General features: G+C 50.4%; 1 protein-coding gene across 1 annotated transcript in view; it reads left to right on the top strand.

Moving 5' to 3' along the window:
- SORL1 (sortilin related receptor 1) overlaps positions 1-18967 on the top strand; it is a 160545-nt gene that overhangs the window by 5512 nt on the left and 136066 nt on the right. The window contains exons 2-3 of the mRNA XM_033861888.2: positions 11453-11569; positions 17671-17796. Coding sequence (XP_033717779.1) covers positions 11453-11569; positions 17671-17796 — 243 coding nt within the window. The remainder of the gene's footprint in view (positions 1-11452; positions 11570-17670; positions 17797-18967) is intronic.

Genomic DNA, 18967 nt, shown 5'->3' with positions numbered 1-18967 from the left:
CACGTAGAAATATATTAAAACGAGGTATTATAGTAACCTTTCCTCCATTTTTTTTAGGTTCAGGTGTGATGGAACGTAAAGGAGAGCTCACTGCATTTTCGTTTGCATATTTCATTAGTATTTCAGCAGAAGTGGTCTGGGCTGCAGGGCTGAGGCATCTTTGTGGAGCACAGAACCTTCCTGTGCATTCCCTAGGTATGCCAGAATCTCTTGGCACGTGGCATATTCAGTCCAGCCGTGTAAATGCAGAAATCAACTTCCCTCAGTTTAAAATGAGCTGCAGTTAATTTCGACCTAATTGACTGGTTTATCGACCTGTGAACCTTGGGTCTTCGAAGTAGTGGCACGGGCAGCCTTCTAGCATCCCAGTGGCTGATGATGCTGTAAATCAGAAGGTGGGCGGACTGCTGATTAAGATCAAGATTTGGATTTCCTCCCGTGTTATTGTGAGACCCTCAGCTTTTTATTGTAACATGAGGAATGCTCTGAGCGTTTTGGGCTGGGTTCCATAAAAATAGGACTTCATAAGTCACATGACTTTTGTAGCCCTGAACACAACAGGGAGTTAAAAATAATTACAAAATTCTGTTTTCCACTGCGTAATTGTTAATAATCATGGTAACATCCATGGTCGTGTCACCGCTTCTGGCCAGGAGCTGGAAGGGTTTATCTTCCTGACCTCGTGTCAGGTCTTCTCTTCAACGGATCTTCCCGCCATGACGGAAATATTCTGGATCTGTGCTGGCCAGGGTGTCCACTAGCCATCTGTGGCAGTTGAGGCTTGACATGTGGCTGGTATGACCGAAGAATTGAATTTATTTTCCTTTCGTTGAACTTTCATCGAGTTAAATTTAAGTTTAAACGGCCCCACGTGGCCCTTGGACAGCATAGCTTTAAGCGGTTGTGTGAAGTTCCCTTTCCCAGTGGTGGCAACTGGTGCTTCACCCGGGGGAGAAGCTTGTAGCCACAGCAAGGCCTGTCTTTGTTTCCACCACAAACAGGGGAGGGAAAGCGAGAGTTGAGGGCTGCTGGCTGCCAGGTTGAGTGTGGGGAAGACCCTGGCCTTTCTTTCCCGGGTAGGGCTGCATCAGGGGGTGTGGTAGAGGGTGCCGTGGGTGCCCTGTTCATCTTAGCAGCTGCCTCTGCACAGCTGTCTCCTCCCATCAGGGACCTGGGCACTGAAGGCTGACCTGTGTGCCTTCACTTTTGATGTGGCTTTGCCCAGACAGCCCACGCGGCCCGGACGGTGTGCAGACCCTGCGCATCTGTTTAGCCGAGAAAGCTGTACCTGGTGCCTTAACGTGGGGGCCGCCTCCCCACCCCCGCCCTCCGCTTCCTGGGCTCACCTTGTCTTCCCTCAACGCAGCCAGGTCTGTCTTCCGTCCCTGCAGCCCTGCAGGCTGGCGTGAAGACAAACAGTGTGGGCGTGGGCGTGGGCGTGTGGTCTTCATCACCGCCTGGGACCCCCGCCTCCCGCCGGCCCTCTAACCCCGCCCGCCGCTGCAGCTGCAGGCGCTCGGCTCGGCAAATTGGGACCCTTCACCATGATTTATCTCCAGTCCCCTGAATTAGATTAAAAACACCACTACAAATTCTCAGAAAGGCAGGCTGATGTGATTACGTCCCAAATTGGAGTGGCAGACAAGGGCAATAAAAAGATGTACTTGTTATCTTATATTCGTGTTTTGTGCCGTGTAGGGACCAACGAGTGGTTTATTATCTCCCTCCCCCTCCCTTTGTTTTTGTTTTTTAACCAATACTGCATCTTTTATGTAGAAAAGAGAATAGCCTGTTGAATAGAAACCCTCTGCCTCCAAATAACTGGATTGAAGGGGGGAAGATGGCTGGGTTGATTCTTCCATAAATAAATGAGGGTTTGAGCCAGTGGGTGGGTCGTGAATGGAGATTTTAATGTGTTAGCTGGGACTGAGGTGAGATCCAGTCTACTTTGATGGTCTGGGGAGCTGAATAGTGTCAGGGTGAAATTCTTCACTCTTAGGAAACCTCTGTGTCCAGAAGAAATTGGGAGAAGCTGGTATAATCTGATGGAGCTTGGAGGGCCGGGGTTAAAAATAACCCTGGAGTAAAAGCCAGTTTAGGGACTGTCTCTGGGGAGCCTGGTGTGGGTACATCTGAGAAGAGCCATGTATGGGGGAGGGGCCCAGATAGTAAAGGACTTTATTTCTCTGTTAGCCCAGAGGATACAGGCAAGACGTTTCCATGTGGGTCTATGCCAGGGGCCTGGGGAGAAGACCTGCCCCAGGGTCCCAGCAGAGGAAGCTGCCCATGGCAGGGAGTGGGGACAGCGGACAGAGGTGGGTGGGTGGGGCCTGTGAGGCTGTTGGAGGGTTTGGAAGAGACTTGAAATGTTTTAAAGCTGTGGTCCATTAATTGGGTAACATGAGACTGTGTACCTATAACTTACCTCATCTGTATATATTTAGTTCCCTGAAGTTCTCTGAATAGTTCTTTAAAAAAAAATCCTGCAGTTAACTGTGCACGTAGTTTGCTGGACTGGGCGAGATGTGCTGCTGTGGAGGTGATGCAGGGGTTCCTGCAGAAACAAGCCTCGGACCTGGAGAGGGGAAGAATTCGGGAGTGGATGTGGAGAGCTGGATGGAGGAGAAAGGCTGTCATCACAGGGTTGGGGAGTTAAGCTGCGTGGGGGTGGGGCCCGAGGGGCTTCTGCCCTCCTGGTAGCAGAGGCATCTCACAGGACTGAAAGGTTGACCTTGCTGTTGTGTTTAAACCACTGGTAAGGTGAGGTCTCGAGGCATTTGGTTCTGGGATGTCATGTAAATATTTTCCCCTTGGGGCGAGGGAGATGCTAGAAATCAGTGCCACCTCTGCGTTGGATGGTTCGTTGGAGCCTTGGGAACCAGAGCTTGGGTTTCCCCAGGTTTCGAATCTTGGTTGTGGAGTGAGGGGAAGGCTGCCTGAGCGCAGGGCTTGGCCACAACTGTCTTCTTTTTTTAAAATAAATTTATTAATTTATTTATTTTTGGCTGCCTTGGGTCTTCGTTGCTGCACACGGGCTTTCTCTAGTTGCGGCGAGCGGGGGCTACTCTTCGTTGCAGTGTGTGGGCTTCTCATTGCGGTGTCTTCTCTTGTTGTGCAGCACGGGCTCTAAAGTGCAGGCTCAGTAGTTGTGGCACACGGTCTCAGTAGTTGTGGCTCACGGGCTCTAGAGCGCAGGTTCAGTAGTTGTGGCACACAGGCTCCATAGTTGTGGCACACGGCCTTAGTAGTTGTGGCTCGCGGGCTCTAGAGCACGGGCTCAGTAGCGGTGGCGCACAGGCTTACTTGCTCCATGGCATGTGGGATCTTACTGGACCAGGGCTCAGACCCATGTCCCCTGCATTGGCAGGCAGATTCTTAACCACTGCGCCACTAGGGAAGTCTCCACGACTGGCTTCTGAGCTTGACCCGGACGTACAGTGTTTCACCAGTTTATGTATGTTGTTACTTCCTGCTCTCAGGCCTCAGTGTTCCAACCCTGATGCTGCTCATGGTAGTTGTTGATATGCTGCCATTTTGTGAAGAATATGGTTTATTTTGGTATAAAGACCATACCAGTAACAAGAGGAGATAACGTTTTAGCATTTTGAAGTTTATGAAATATATTCATGGATAAGATCTCTTTTGATTTGAAGGTGAGCCTTATTTATTTATTTAAAAATTTTTTTTTAGCAATATGAAAGGAAGTCTTTATTTGTTTTCTAGGGAGGACTAGTTGCCAGGATCACTATTAAAGACTAAATCTTAATAAGAGGCATCCATACATGAAAAAAATCCCGGCACATATTTTTATTCTGTAATAATTTTGTCTCTCCCCTTTTGACATCCCTAAGAAATCCACTTTGCCAAAGAATAACTTTCCCCCTGCAGAGCTTTTCCAGTACATGTCAACACAGTGAATTTTCCCTCCTTTGTTAATAAAGCAGAAGTATCCAGGGCACCTTCTGTGGCCAGGCTGGTGGGCAGCTGGGATGTTGCTGCCATTCTGGTTGGCAAGACCCTGAATTGTGTGGCTGTTGCTCATAGGGTGGTGATGGTTCGAGCAGAACTTTCCACTGGCTCTGTGGTGTCACACATCTTCAGGGAAGCCTTATTATTCTTCTCAGGTCACAGATGAGTATCTTGAGGCTCCAAAAGGCGAAGGGATGTCCCCCAAGTTGCGCAGCCCATCAGTCGGCGAGACCAGGACTCAAACCCAAGCCTCTGACTTGTCTCAGATTTACGGTGGCACCTTTCCCTCTTCTAAATATTCCAGTGAAAGCCTTGCTTTCAGCCAGGGGTCCGATGGCTGTGATCTCTTTTGTTCCGCCTTCCAAACCTAGAGAGCGCATATAATGCCACCCTTTCCTTGGCTCTCCTGGCTACACCAGTTCACTTTTAACTTTTCAAATTTGTCAAGTTCCAGGTCCCTGCCCGTTCCTGGATTTCGCTCTGTTCTTCCTCTGCATCTGTCTTTTCTGTTCTCCATCCCTTTTGCCCTGGACTCCTCCCTCTTCATCCTTGTGGTACCCACTGGGGGTCTTGTCTTCAGTGCAGCCCTGCACTTGGTTATGCCCCCCCCCCCCGGCTCCCACATTTAACATCTGTAAGTATTATTCATGAAATTAATTGTTTAACGTTTGTTTCCCCTACTGATTTAAGAGTCATGAGGCAGGACCTAGAAGTCTGCTGTTTTTTTAACACCTAGTAGAGCACCTGGTAGGTAGTAAGTGCTCAGTAAATCTCTACTGAATGAATGAGGTGGGGGGCTATTTATGGTGGAGCTGCAGAGCCAAAGTGGAGGGTCAGGGAAAGTGGATGTTCCGGAACCGTCCTACACAGGTGAATCCTGATTTAAGGCTAGTCCTGGTTCAGTGTGTCCAGCAGCCCGTAAACACCGGTGAGGGGCTTGCTGTACTCTCAGTGCTGTGTGCCCCACTCTGCGGTCCTGGGTTTTAAGGCAGATGGAAACCCCACCTCTAGATCTTTCTTTGGGTTTAACCCCATCTGCAAGGTGTGGAAGGTGGTTTAGCTGTTCCCTGAGGTTCCTTCTGGCCCAGATAGTTTCTTCTTTTTCTTACTTGCCAACTGGTGAATTAAGGGGTGATTATTTTCATGACAAAGAGATTTTTCACAGTTTTTTTTTTTTATAGGGAGCCCTCCCAGAGCAGCAGAGCGGGCTATTTGCTAAATGACAAAGTGGGTTTCACCAGGAGGGAGTGGCAGGTAGAGGTGGATCCTACTTGCCGAAGATTAATCAGAACTAAAGTCTCCCCGAGCTGATGCTGTAAGTCAGGAAGAGGCATATAGATAAATCTAAAGAGAGCTCATTACTCTAGTTAAGCAGATTATAGTGAAATGCTAAGTTTTTTAGTCTGAGGCCTTTCTCCCTTTGTTTCCTTGTCTGTGAAATGGGCAGCCTGCATTGATCAGAGAAGTAGTTAACGAATTCTCTGGGTGAAGCATCAGTGAGATGAGTGGAGAGGCCAGGACAGGGCCTCTCTGCAGGGAGCTCTTAAACTAGATTTCAGCTCTCCTTTGGAGGTGGAGAGTCCAGGGAGGGAAATGAGCTTACTAAATATAGTGGGAACACAGTCTCAAAAGGGGACATGGAGGGGCGATTTGCATAACCAGCATTTAGGTCGTGCAAACAGATGGTCTGAGAAACCTTGTTATGCTTGGACCTTGCGTGTCTGTCTTTGGTTTCCTCAGGTCCATCCTGCAGTTCCGAGGATTTAGCAGCTGCGTCTGTCCTTGCAGCTGCAGGACAGGATATTCGTTTTATACTTCACTGTAGAATTTTAAAAATGCTTCCTTGTATTTCATTGCTAGTGAGGCAGTGGAATGAACCAGGCTGCCTTATTTGTCCTTCTCATCCTGTGTTCTGGAAAGAAGGAGTGGTGAGGACCACAGGCTGTGGGTGTCTAGGACATCCTGATCTTTGGGTTTGACCAATTTGAGAGACGTAATGGCAGAAGAAATGAATGGAGATGGCATGAGACCCCTTGCATTAAGGGCCCCCATCCTTCTGAATAAGACTCAATGACTATACAGATTTTGGTGGGTTTTATTGTAAATTTCTTATTACTTGTCAGACTTGTCCGCTGATTTCCCCCAGAAGTGCTCTGTGTACTCTTTTTTTTTTTTTTTTTTGCGGTATGCGGGCCTCTCACTGTTGTGGCCTCTCCCGTTGTGGAGCACAGGCTCCGGACGCGCAGGCTCAGCGGCCCTGGCTCACGGGCCCAGCCGCTCCGTGGCATGTGGGATCTTCCCAGACCGGGGCACGAACCCGCGTCCCCTGCATCGGCAGGTGGACTCTCAACCACTGCGCCACCAGGGAAGCCCCCTGCTCTGTGTACTCTTGACAGGTGAGAAGTGAGTAAAGAGCCCCAAAGGGTACCTAGCCCTTAGTGGGCCTCAGTGTATAAGCAGTCACCACCTTCCACAACAAGCAATTTCTTTGTCTTCCTTCTATTTCTAACAACCCAGAGCTTGGAGCTTGGGTGGCAGCAGCTTCTTGCCCCTCTCTGAAGAGTGAAGCAAAACACTTAACCTCTTTGGAACGCCAGGGCCTGCCAGGAGACTGAGACAATGTGTGGGTTGATGGGGACCCAGGTGATGACTGTTGTGAACTGCGAAGTGGATGCTAGCCCTGAGCGTATGGCCATTGCTCCAGCCAGGGACCAGGGACCAGGGACCAGGCCCGCAGGGATGCTGTGGCTTTGCAGATGCCGCTTACAGCATTTTGAAGGATTGCTTTGACCAGAGACCCACTCCTCAGCCTGCCTTCTCCATGACTCACCCGAGCTGCATCTTTTGGTAGCATGAAGGACCGAGGTGGGGGAAAGAAGAATTTCTTACGAGTGGGAGCTCCTAGGTATTTGCATCAGCAATTGAGAAGTGTAAGGTTCTTTGCAGGTTATAGACAGAGGCTTTTAAAAAAATTGAGATGAAATTCACTTAAAGGGAACAATTCAATCCGGTGGCCTTTAGTACATTCACGATGTTATTGCCACCACCACCTCTATCCCGTTCCAAACCATTTTCTTTTTTTTTTTTAATTTTTAATTTTTAATTTTTTTGCAGTAAACAGGCCTCTCACTGCTGTGGCATCTCCCGTTGCAGAGCACAGGCTCCGGACGCGCAGGCTCAGCGGCCATGGCTCACGGGCCCAGCCGCTCCGCGGCATGTGGGATCTTCCCGGACTGGGGCACGAACACGTGTCCCCTGCATCGGCAGGCGGACTGTCAACCACTGCGCCACCAGGGAATCCCCCAAACCATTTTCATCACTCCAGAATAACGCCTCTTACCCTTTAGACAGTCACTCTCTATCCCCCCTCCCCCCAGCCCCTGGCAACCAGCAACCTGCTTTCCGTCTCTGTGGACTTACCTGCTCTGGATATTTCGTATAAGTGGGATCACATAACATGTGACTTTCGTGTCTGGCTTCCTTCCCTTAACGTAGTGTTTTTGAGGCTCCTCCATGTTGTGGCACACGTCAGTAGATCATAGGGTTTTAACAGCTACCCAGGACACCCAAAGACAAACCCTCACAGAAAGAGTGAGTCTTCCAGCCACTGTCATTCACGTTCTGCCCGGAGGAAGGGAGTGAACTAGATTCATCGTTCCCTAAATAAGCTACATTAGAGACACCAGGGGCGTGTCCTTTAAAAATACCGATTCCTGGGCCCCAGTCAGAGGGTTCTGAATCAGTAGGACTGGGGTGGGGCCTCTCTGGGGTCTCTGGTTGTTAGCTGGGTTTGGGACCCCTGAACCGGGTGGCTTGTGGGGGGGCTACCTTGACTCTTAACGATCTGCCTGTGATCTTCGCAGAGGCCTGAAGCTGCGACCCCGGTGCTGTTTGTTGTTTATGAGGCAGTTTCTCTGTGCAGAGACTTCTGTGGCATGTGATTTTCCTGTTTGCCTTCTGAGGGGGAGGCGTTGGGCCCCCTCCCTGCTGCTTTATTACAGCTCCGATGAATTGTGGCTCATTTATCGAGCTCCAGCTACGGCCTGTGAGCTGGAGATCGGAGAGGGAAGGTTGTTCACGCCCCGGGGTTGTAGTTACAGCTGACTGCACATCAAGGTTACGTTGTTGTCGAAAAGCCACCCTCCCATGGCTCTCACTCCCTCCCAGACTGGTGTCTTCTGGGTCCGTATGTGCCCACTCCTCTCCATGCGGTCTTTGGGACCCGAGTGAGCAAGGCTGATAGGAGTGATCCGGAAATCGGGAAGCCTGCAGCTGCGCCAGAGGGCTGGTGATGGGGGAGGCTAGGGGCTGAAGCCAGGAGGAAATCCCTGGTGATGGAAGAGGACCCAAACGAACCGGAAACCACCCACAAAGTGCAGGGACCCAGCACTGGCACCTGCAGGTGTTATGATCGCTGGGGCCACTCTTGCACCTCTGGTTGCCTGGTCCCTGTCCATGGAGGGCCTGCTTTGACAGCTTCCCTTTCTCCTGGGGTGGGGACGAGGGGATGGAGACCAAGGGGAGATGCAGAGGCAGAAAGTGAGGCCAGAGAGCGCGATGATGTCTTTGCCTTAGTCAACCGGACAGCTTGCCAGCCTGCCTGGTGCGTGGTGGATTCCCACAGCTGACTCTGCACTGTGCTGTGGGGGGGTGGGCACCTGGGCTTTAGTGGGGGTCAGCCTCAGCCAGGCAGGCAGCTCCCCAGGGAGTTACCCCCTGACCAGGAGGTGCGCGGCGCGCGCTGACATCCCGCCAAGGGAAGGAGCTGAGCTGTTGTGTGAGTTGCCTGGTGGCCCTTGGACAAGCCGTTCCTTGCCTGAGATTTTTTTTTTCTCCCCACTGGGCTACCCTTTTAGGAGTGAAAGGGACATCTAATAAAATCTTTTTTTTTTTTTTTAAAGGTGTTTCACCAAGCTCGCCTTCTGGGCTTCCTTTGTAAAAAAAGCCCCTGGATGTTCGGATGCCTCCTTTGTGCTGCTCTCACCCCTTCACCTCTCCTAGGATTGGTTGAGGGGGCCCCATAAATCTCACGTCCTCTGAATAGAAAGACTTTAGCAAGTTGTGTTCAGTCCTTGTTCCCGCTCTGATCACTGTAGGCTTTGTAACCTGCTCCAAGCGTTACTTGATTGTGAACCTGCCCATGGGGCTGTTCTGAGGTTGCCTGAGTGCAACATTGCTGGGCTTTAAATCTCAGACCCTGGATGAACTTAGTGATTCTTCCAGGTTCCAAATCCTTTATCGACTGACATTTGCATAAATCCTCAATTTGTTACCCTCTGGTTCTAAGGGTGAGGATGTTTTGGAGGGAGAAGGCTGTTAGCCTGAGTTCCCAGGGCACCTTTGCCTGGTGGGCTTCTGATCCATAGATGCTTCCAGATTCTTTCCAGAGGCGAGGGCTGGCAGGAGAGGGGGAGAGGGAGGGCTGGAGGAAGGCTCTGCAGCTGGTGGCGATTCCCTTAGCTACTTTCCCCCGAGCATCTGGGCTCAATAATTTGCTTATTTCTATTTTTTATTTGCACGTCTCTGTCGATGCTTGCCTGGACTTACCTCTCTGGGAGTGAGAAGGAATGTTTTGGAATGACATATTTTCCTAAAAAAAAAAAAAAATCCAGGGGCTTTTTCTTTAAAGAGGCCTCATTTCACCTGTTTCCCCAAAGAGCTTGGGTCCTGGATCAAATTAGGTGCAGGTGCTTAAGACCCAAAGCAATGTAGTTAAGGATTAGCTCTTTTGTTATTCTGTCAGCCAAGTTGGTGGCACAGGTGTTTCCCTTCTCCCTTCAGACAGTCTGAGAGCACTATAAGGAGTGGGCGGGATGAGGAGGGGAAAGGAGAAAGCAGCTGTGGAGGAAGGGGGGAGGGGGGAGGGGAGGGGAGGGGAGGGTTTTCTGCTCTGAGGGCCCATCAGCTCAGGTGTGTACTTTGCATCAGTCCGGGAGGTGGGGTGGGCGCGGTAGGGTGAGGGTGGGGAAGCGTGCAGGTGGACTGTGCAGAGGCTCCTCGGGGTCCAGAAGCTCGAGTTCCTTCTTCTGTGCCCGAGACAAGCCGAGGTTGAAGGGGCCGGTGGAATAGGCTTCTCCCAGGCATTGCTTGTGCTCCGGATTTTTGGGGGGGTTTTGTCCTGAACGTTGACACCAGCTCTCAGAATTTTTGTGTGTGGTCATCAGTTGGCTCTTCCCACACGGAGGGGGGGGGGTGAAACGGTTGCCTCAGGTGTGCCAAGATGCCAGCCCTTGAACTGTCCGTCAGTGACGGGTGAAAGGAAAAATAAGAGGAATGGAGTTAGCTTTTCATAAAGCAGAACCTATCAGAAAGAACTGTTCTTGATTCTGAGAGTCTATCTTTCGTTTTCCTCAGTTTTCTGTGTTAAAATGTCCTTTCTTTGGAACACGGTGGTGATTCTAGATGGTGGTCGTGTTGCTTTGGAACACGGCGGTGATTCTAGATGGTGGTCGTGTTGCTTTGGAACACGGCGGTGATTCTAGATGGTGGTTGTGTTGCTTTGAAGGGGGCGGCTGCGTAACAGGTGAATCCCAGGAGCTCAGTGGTGTGAATGCATCTCCCCATTATGAGAAGTTCAAAACAAGTGGAGGGCCTTCTCCTCGGGGACTCGGGCTCCTTCTGTCCTGTGGCCCCACTCTCCTCTGGGACTGAATGCAGCCTGCAGGTAGGGAAAGAAAACAGGGCCGTGTAAGGCCACACCCCGTCGTAAGGCCTGGGCCAACAGTCTGCTGTGTCCTCAGGAGGCCGGGGACAGAGATCCAGAGAACAGCCAGCCACGCTCTGACACGGTGGCTGTTTGCATTAGTGTTCTTACCTGGCAAGATAGAGGTGGCCGACCAGTCTTCTCCTGGCCTGCCTAATTCTTCTCCATTTTACTGGTTTACAAAAGCCAGAAGCCTGGGAACTACTGTTCGCAATAAACCGAAGCTCATTTCTGTGGAGTCCTGGAAAATATTTCCTTACTTGGAATACTTCAAAACTAGCTAAATAAAGCTGATGCTTTCCTTTTGTTCCTTCTTGTTATGAGCTAAGGATAAGCAACGTCACCTGGAGGCCAGAGAGAACCAGGTTGAACAGAAGTTTGAAAGCATGTGGTCTTTCCGGCTTGTGTCCCTTTTTTAAATGAAGAAGATGCTTCAGTGTTTTGGTTTCAGATCTGAAGAGTGCATGTCCCATGTATGGAGTAAGGATGAGAATAACCAGAGGTTGATTTCACAGAGGACAAAAATAAGCCAAGTTATTGGTTATGCCAGTGAGAGCCTGCGAAGAAGATGTTTGGCTATCTGGTTAATGCCACACAGCAGAGGGCTAGTGTTTCTTCTTGGGGAAGTTGAGTCTGGTGGAATCTGCAGAGAGGGAAAAACGGGCCGCCCTGGCCCGGTGCTCCAAGTGTGAGCACTTAGTCATGACAGAGGGGGAGAGAGTCTTGCTTTAGAAAGTTGGTGGCCGTCACTCATTTCTGTGTTGGTTTGATCTCTTTCAGGTTAGTCTGAATGATTCCCACAATCAGATGGTGGTGCACTGGGCCGGAGAGAAGAGCAATGTCATCGTGGCCTTGGCCCGGGACAGCCTGGCGTTGGCGAGGCCCAAGAGCAGCGATGTGAGTATTGGTGTCACTCTGGGCGTTCCTCTGTGCAGCCAGGACGCCCTTTTCTCATCCATCGAGGTTATCGTGCCAGACAAAATATTGGGTAATTGGGAGAATCTGGAAAATAACATATATCCCTTCTTCGCGGAACACAGGGTGGTGCAGGCAGCGTTGCAAGGAGACCCGTGTGATGTGTGGTGACTTTTGTGCAGTGGGAGGGCGTGGTCTGGATTGTCGCATCTGCTCAGCAGAATGCCGGAAGTGTGTTGTTGGGCAGGGCTGTCCGTCGGCAGTGGAGCCAGGTGGAACCGAATGGGTCTTTCCCATGTGCTGATTTCTTCTAACCCGTTACAGTTGGGTGAGTCCTTGAATCTGAATCGCTCAGACTCTTAATTTCCACAGTTGGCACCTTACAATGTTTAATAGCCTAGAAGACATTAGACCGAGGGTCACGCACTCAAAAGACCCGTGATAGAGGCCAGGTGGGTAACAGGCAGGGGCGAAGCTGCCTCCACGTTTATGACACTCTTCACCTCCACAAGGAGGAAGGGTCTCTCCCATTTTTCTTGAAGTATGTGGCCCTCTGGGACTTTTTCCCACTTTTGATAGAGATGCAGGTTCAAAAAACATTCACCGGTGTCTTGATTTGAACATGGTGGTGGACGCTACCTGGTCTCAGGGTATAAGACACTGGGAAGTGGAGGGACTTTGAGCTTCTGGGCTGTTACTGGCTCTCAGCTCTGGTTGCCATGCAGGGCCCAGTGCTGCTGGATCTGATTTTCTGAGAGAAGCTCAGAGGTGGGGATTTTTACGTGAAAACTGCTGAGTCTTACAAGTTGGCAGCTGCCGTATAGCTTTTACAAACCCTGTGTGGGCCAAGTAAAACATATGAGGGCCAGAGTGAGCCCCTGGGTCCAAAGTCTGTGGCCCCTTCTCCGAACCTCCCCTCGCGGGGAAGAGGAACAGCCCCTGCCTCGGGTCAGGGTGAGGCTGTGGACAGAAAACCACGTTGTGGAGGTTCGGTCACTCTGCACTCTGGCCAGAGGAAAGCCCCTGATGACTTCGCTAGCACTGTCCCATCAGCCTGGAGGACATACTTGAAATTCTTGAGCCTAGATTTGGTCTCCATGAGGCCCCTCACTCTGTATCCACCATCTGGTTTGGATGTGCTCCAAGGTAGGGGACCAGAGGGTACCCCAGGGGCTGTTTTCTGGTGGGCTGAATGGGGGCAGCTGGGGAGGGCAGACGAAGGGCTGGCCATCGTGATGTGTAACTTGGGCCAGGGTGGGGTGCTGAGCAGTGGTGGTGGGAAACCGCTGCAGCTGACAGCCAGGCTGGGCGCGGTGACCTGGTGCAGGGCTAGGCTCGTTTGGGGCCGTGACTGTGGCCCAGTTATAAATGCGATCAGGGTTGGCAAGCACAGATGGCAGTGTATTGATGACTGTTGGCCTGTGAGAGTCCGTAGGCCGCTGTGTTCAGAGGCATCTCTTTTGAGCACAGGAGACAGCTCTCTGCCCTCCTGCATTAAGAAATCCTCCTTAGGGTTTTAATGTATTTTAAAAATTCTTTGTGCAGATAGTATTTTTGGCGAAGACCTATCTTTTTACTGTTTTGTGGTACAAACAGGAGCCCAGAAGCATTACAGTGATTTGCGTGGGGTCACTCAGCACGTCTGGGGCAGGGTTGGGGCTAAGACCCCATCATGTACTCGGTCAGTGCGTGAGGGTGTAGTGTTGCCACGGTGACCAACATTAGTTTTAGCACTGACAATCCTATATCCTGGGGACCTCCTCAGTCTTGGGTGAACCAGGAAGGTTGGTCACCCTACAGATACTGCCAGTCTATCCAAACCCAGTTCTCACTCTGCCTAAATATTTGGGTGATTCTTACTAAGGACCCATTGAACATGTGAAACGATAAACTATTCTGGAATGAAGTATACGCTAAGATTAAGTGGAAAGGAAACTTCGTGCTTGGAGATAATAAATTGGGACGGCAGAGATTTCCCTCATCAAGGCATAAGCTACATTAAAGAACCGGCAGATGAAACTGAGACGTTCTCATGTGGAAAGTTAATGCAAAAATAAATTCTGACTCAGAGGCAGGAGTAGGTGGTGCTGGAGTAGTAACAATCTAAATTTTCTTTAAAGACTGGAAGCACGGTTCACAGGGCCCCGTAGGCAATCCAAAAGGAACAGAACCTATACAAATTAGGAACTGTGTGAGTTGGAGAACGGCCAACTCATACATATTCAGTATATAAAAAAGGAATGGATCTGGAAGCTGGAATCCCGGAAGATTTGCTCTTAAACAGAAAAAAAAAAAAGAATATCCCGATGAACTTGTAGCCAGTGTGAGTCCATGAAGCATGGCTCCTGCAGGACCTGTCTTTTTCTGTGATAAGCCTGTAGATGAAAGGAAACCGAAGGTGGTGTTTATCTTGACCGTCCCCGCCTCTTCCTTTCTGCACCCTCCTGACGTATTTTATCAAGTACTCGGTTGCCACATAATTGACCAAAGAGCTTTCCAGAGATAGTGTCTACCAGAAGACCAGAATCAACCAGGGGAGGCATCAAGAATGGTAGGACTCACTGCCCTTGTACCCAGAGTGGTGTGACTGGTGCCCCTGGGGATTGGCAGGGGAGCCGGGCCCGCGCCTGTAGCCTGTGGGAGCCGGAGTCTAGCTGAGCCCCAGGTCTGAGAGCAGAATGCGTGGGTTTGAATCCTGGCTCTACCATCCATCAGCAGTCTGACCTTGAGCCAATTCCTTCATTTCCCCTTGGTTTTCTCATCCATCAGTGAGATAGTCCTTGTAAAATCTTGCTTCCCAAAGGGTGGTCTGCAGACCGGCAGTGTGCGGGTTTCGTGGGAGGTGGTTAGAAATGCAGAATCCCTAATCTCACCCCAGACTTCCTGAATCTGAGTCTGCATTTTGACCTGTGTCCTGCTGGGTGATTTGTAGGCGTGTTACAGTTTGAGAAGTATGGGTGTAAAGTACGTAGAACAACCCCAGACACAGAGATGCTTTCTGGACACTTCAACCCTTCTCCCCCTCCCCTCCTCCTTCTCGTTATTATTTATGGTTTTGAAGTACAGGGGAAATAATTTAAAACCGTTCACTCTGAAGGACCATCTTTAGAGGTAAGACTGATCTAACTAGCAACTTTTGGCAGTTTAGAAACTGGGTGTGGAATTAAGAGATACAGACTACTGTATATAAAGCCACAAGGATGTGTTGTACAGCACAGGGAAATAGAGCCCTTGTTTTGTAATAACTTTACATGGAGTATAACCTATAAAAATATTGAATCACTATGTTGTCTACCTGAAACTCATATAATACTGTAGATCAACTATACTTCAATTAAAAAAAAAAGAGAAACTCCTTTCTTCTTTATTTAGTTGAGGGAGTAGTGTCCTGGGGAGGCCAGAGAAGACTAATTAGTGCAGAAACCTGTGTCTGGATGCAAAGCAAACGGTAGGAGCACAGGATGAGTGAGCCTGGGGACGTTTGCCTCAGTTCACCTGGAGCTCACTGTGGGCCGTGAGTGAGGCAGCATGCTAGGGAAAGAAACCCTGACCCAGAATGTACCAACCGGGGTGCTGTGTGGAGGCCATGAGGTCATCAGCCCACTTGGCCTCGTCTGAACACTGGAAGAGGCCCTTGCAGGGCTCTTCACTGTGGAGGAAGGTGAATAGCTGTGCACAGCCCCGAGCTGGCCTTTGCCCTATTGATCTGTTGATCAAGTAGGGATAAGAATTGTGAGGATAGGCTCAAAATACCGTGTTGGAGTTGTCCAGCCTGGAGAAAGGAAGCAAGGCCGATGAGCAGTTTGAGAGCCTCAGGCGTAGCATGGACCCTCACATACCTTCCTCACTTCTGTTTAGTATAAGCCCCAAAGGGATGGAGTTTGCTTACAGACGAGAACGTTAAGGGCGAGGTTTGTGGTTTTGAGGGTGGCCGCACGTCCACCACCAGCGGGTGATGCAGAGGTGTGGCGGGGTGTCCGGGGAAGGCCCCATGCTTCATTCAAGGTGGTGTTTTCTCTCTCCATCCAGTGTTCCTTCCAGTGCCTGGGCTGTAGCTTTGGTGTGTGATCTTCCTCTTTAGCAGAGAAATGCAAGCGTGCAGAGGAGAACATTCACCCAGAACGTTGACTTGAGAGAGTGGAAAGTCAGCTGAACTTGGGCTTGGAGGAACCCCTCCTAGTTTTGTCAGTTTCTAGCAGCATGACCTTGGGCTAGTCGTTCATTGCTCTGAGTTTTATCTCTTAACTGTAAACAGTTGTTCACTGAGTCAGGGATCCATTCATTTCACTCTCTTTTGTTCACTCACAGAACACATGCATTTACTCAGGCTGTGGTTTATAGTGAAATTTATTCATTTCAGAATTCTTTTCTGAGCACCTGCTGTGTTCCAGGTCCAGGGAAAGGGGCAAAGGAGAGACCCACTCACAGGGGGTTTTTAAAGATGAAGAGAGTTGATGTATACAAAAGAGTATTGTTACTGAAAAATGCTGCCCCGATGTGAGCTTATTATCACACTTGTGCCTCTGAGGAGGTAACGGAGTGGATTATCCATGTAGGGGACGATGCTAGGGCTGGGAGGAGCCTGAGCTCCCTTTTGGAGAAGCCGTCAGTTTGCTGTGTGTGACTTTGAATGTCACAAGGAACACTTCGTGTCTGTTCTTGGCCTGGAGGATGGAAGTGGGAAAGTACCGCTTGGTCTTCCTACCACTCAAATGATCTCTGAACGCTCAACCTGCTGAATTTAGGAAGCTGTTTCTGTGGCAGCCCCTCACCGTGTGTTTGGTAGTCGGGGAACACGTGCTGTGCTTAAGTGTGTGTGTTTGTAACAGGAATTCTTCCAGATGTTGGCAGAGGTTCTATCTGTGCTCTTCCAACCTCGACATCTAATAAATATTAATAACCCGCATGTGCGCTCGGTTTTCTTTGCACAAACACCGTGTAGTTCATTGTTCACGTGGGGGCATCGTTCACCAGCAGTGACATGTTTACGTGCCCATCGTGTGAAGGGCCGTGTCTTTGTATGCCTGGTGTCTAGCGCAGTATCTGGCTCCCATGAACCCCTCAGAACGTGTTTGCTGCTGAGTCGATGGGATTCGTCCTGAGTTCCCATTCTTCTTGGGATTCACCTGTCCTTTTACTTTAACACTTTCCCCAATTCTAACTCAGTATTATATTCATAGTGTTCATAACATTATAGTGTTATATTCATCTGTCAGGCTCATGTTAAACTCACTGACTGTATTAATTTCACAGTGCCTGGGTAGTAAAGTCTAGGGACAAACGATCTGACAACTTCCATTTCTTCCATCCCTTTCTTGAGGTGTGATGGCTTTCAGGTAGCCTCCGGGCACCTGGTAGACACTCAGTGCACAAGTTATTCTTCTGTTTCATACCTGTGGTTACCGGGGAGCCAGAGACCCGGAAGCAGGAGAGAAGTAAATACCGTTGGCAACTGCATGGCCCCCCCTGCTGTTCCTCTAAACTCAGAATCTCCCATGTTACAGGGTCAGGGTGCTGGAGGAGGGGGGTTCTGGGACCCCTCTGTGCAGCTTCTGTGCATATTTAATCACTTAGCACTGCTCTCTTTTTCATCTCTGGGGCTACTCTGTGAAAACCCATGAGGATTGTTTTTTTTTTTAATCGTCTGGAATGCTGTAAGGACAGAACTCCCCAGCAGAAGGATGAGAATTAGATTACCTTTTGGGTACATTTCAACAGATGGCAAAACAAATTCTCAATCCCTTCCCCTCAGACAATCACATTTTCTCAGCCTCTGGATGTAGTTTGTTAAACACTCAACCCGGCCGTGGTGAGGAGCTTATCATGGTTTCTGTCTGCGCGTCTCCCCCTCCAGGGAATTGTTGTGGCCTCAGAAAAGAGGCCACTGGCTTGGGGACAGACACAGAGGTGGCCTGCTTCTCCTTTGTGGGTTGTCTTCACACCTGTAATTTCATGGTATCAGGGACCCGTTGGGAACCACACTCAGGGCGCAGGGGACGCGTTTGCAAGTGGAGGCGGAGGGAGCCGCCTTTCTGCCACTTTTCTCACCGATCCTTTTCTTCTTTCCCACCTCCGTCTTCCAGGTGTACGTGTCTTACGACTACGGAAGATCATTCAGGAGAATCTCAGAGAAGTTGAACTTCGGCGAGGGGAACAGCAGCGAAGCTGTGATCGCCCAGTTCTACCACAGTCCTGCGGACAACAAGCGTGTAAGGACGTCACCTGTCGTGACCGCGTGGGGCTGTCTTTTGGGACCACGGCTGTGCTACAGGAGGGCTGGGAGATGCAGCGCTTGGGCGTCTTTGCCACGTGACAGGCAGCTGGGGACTGTTTTTCTGCTTACCTGGGAGTCGGTGACAGAATGTCATTCTCAGGGCAGAGCTGTGCATAATCAAGCAGGCCAGGTCCTGGCCAGGCAGGATTTCTAGACAAACAAGGGCAGGTTAAAGCCCAAAGCGTCTGCCAACTGCCTGATAAGTCGCCTGCTTCATAGGGGGCACAAATGTTACCCAGGGCCACTGGGGCTTGCACTGGGGTCTAATCTAGGTCCTCCAGGGCAGCCGCTGAAGTCTTGGTTTCATGGGTATCACCAGTGTGCGTACACACGTGTGTACCCGCGTGTGCATGTGTACCCCCCCCTTCCCTCCAGCCTGTACCGGTCTAGAAGGGAAAACCAGGGCAGCTGATCCTGCTGTGGCTCCTCATTTGTTTTCCCAGCTGTCTGCCCTGGGGCTTTGTTTCTGCAGTAGAACCCAGGCAGTTTGATTTGGAGGAAGCCTAGACTTGAGATGGCCCTGGGCCCCAGGGAGGAAGAGGGGGGTGCGGGAAGCAAGGCTTTCCTGTGGGTTAGGTACCTTGAGCTTGGAGAGCTGTGTTTGGCTGCCTTCCTCCCCGCTCTAGTGATCCCGAGCTCATGTCCAGGATAGGATGACCGCTTCTAAGGATGCTCGAAACCTAGCTCCTTAGAAGCCAAAGCGAAGGTACGGGGCAGCTGCTGCTTTTTGCTCATCTGGAAAGGAGGAGCGAAATCCACAGGGTCCTCTGAGCAGGTCCGCCCCCGCCCCCCTGCCCCGCAGTGCTGGCTTCTCAGGTTGCCTGTGGTCTGTTAGCAGGGACTGTATTCAAAATATTTAGCCACCGGAATGGCCCTGACCAATCAGAACAGACCCAGTCTGGAGGGAGCTGGGTTTTGAAGGCCACCCTGCTGAGGCAGGCATTAACCTTTCAGTCGCTGGATTGTGGGCTGGGCCTGGGGAGGGGACCAGGCCAATGGAGCTGTAGGAGGGGCCGCTCGTGGGTTTAAACTGCCTGTTTACTAACAGAAGCAATTGTTTTTTTAACAACTAGAATAGGTGCCACTGGTACCTACTAGTTAATATC

Source organism: Tursiops truncatus, chromosome 8 (assembly GCF_011762595.2).
Source record: "Tursiops truncatus isolate mTurTru1 chromosome 8, mTurTru1.mat.Y, whole genome shotgun sequence".
NCBI classification, from domain to species: Eukaryota; Metazoa; Chordata; class Mammalia; order Artiodactyla; family Delphinidae; genus Tursiops; species Tursiops truncatus.
The sequence above is the reverse complement of the archived record's forward strand: the minus strand, read 5'-3'. Positions and strand labels throughout refer to the sequence as shown.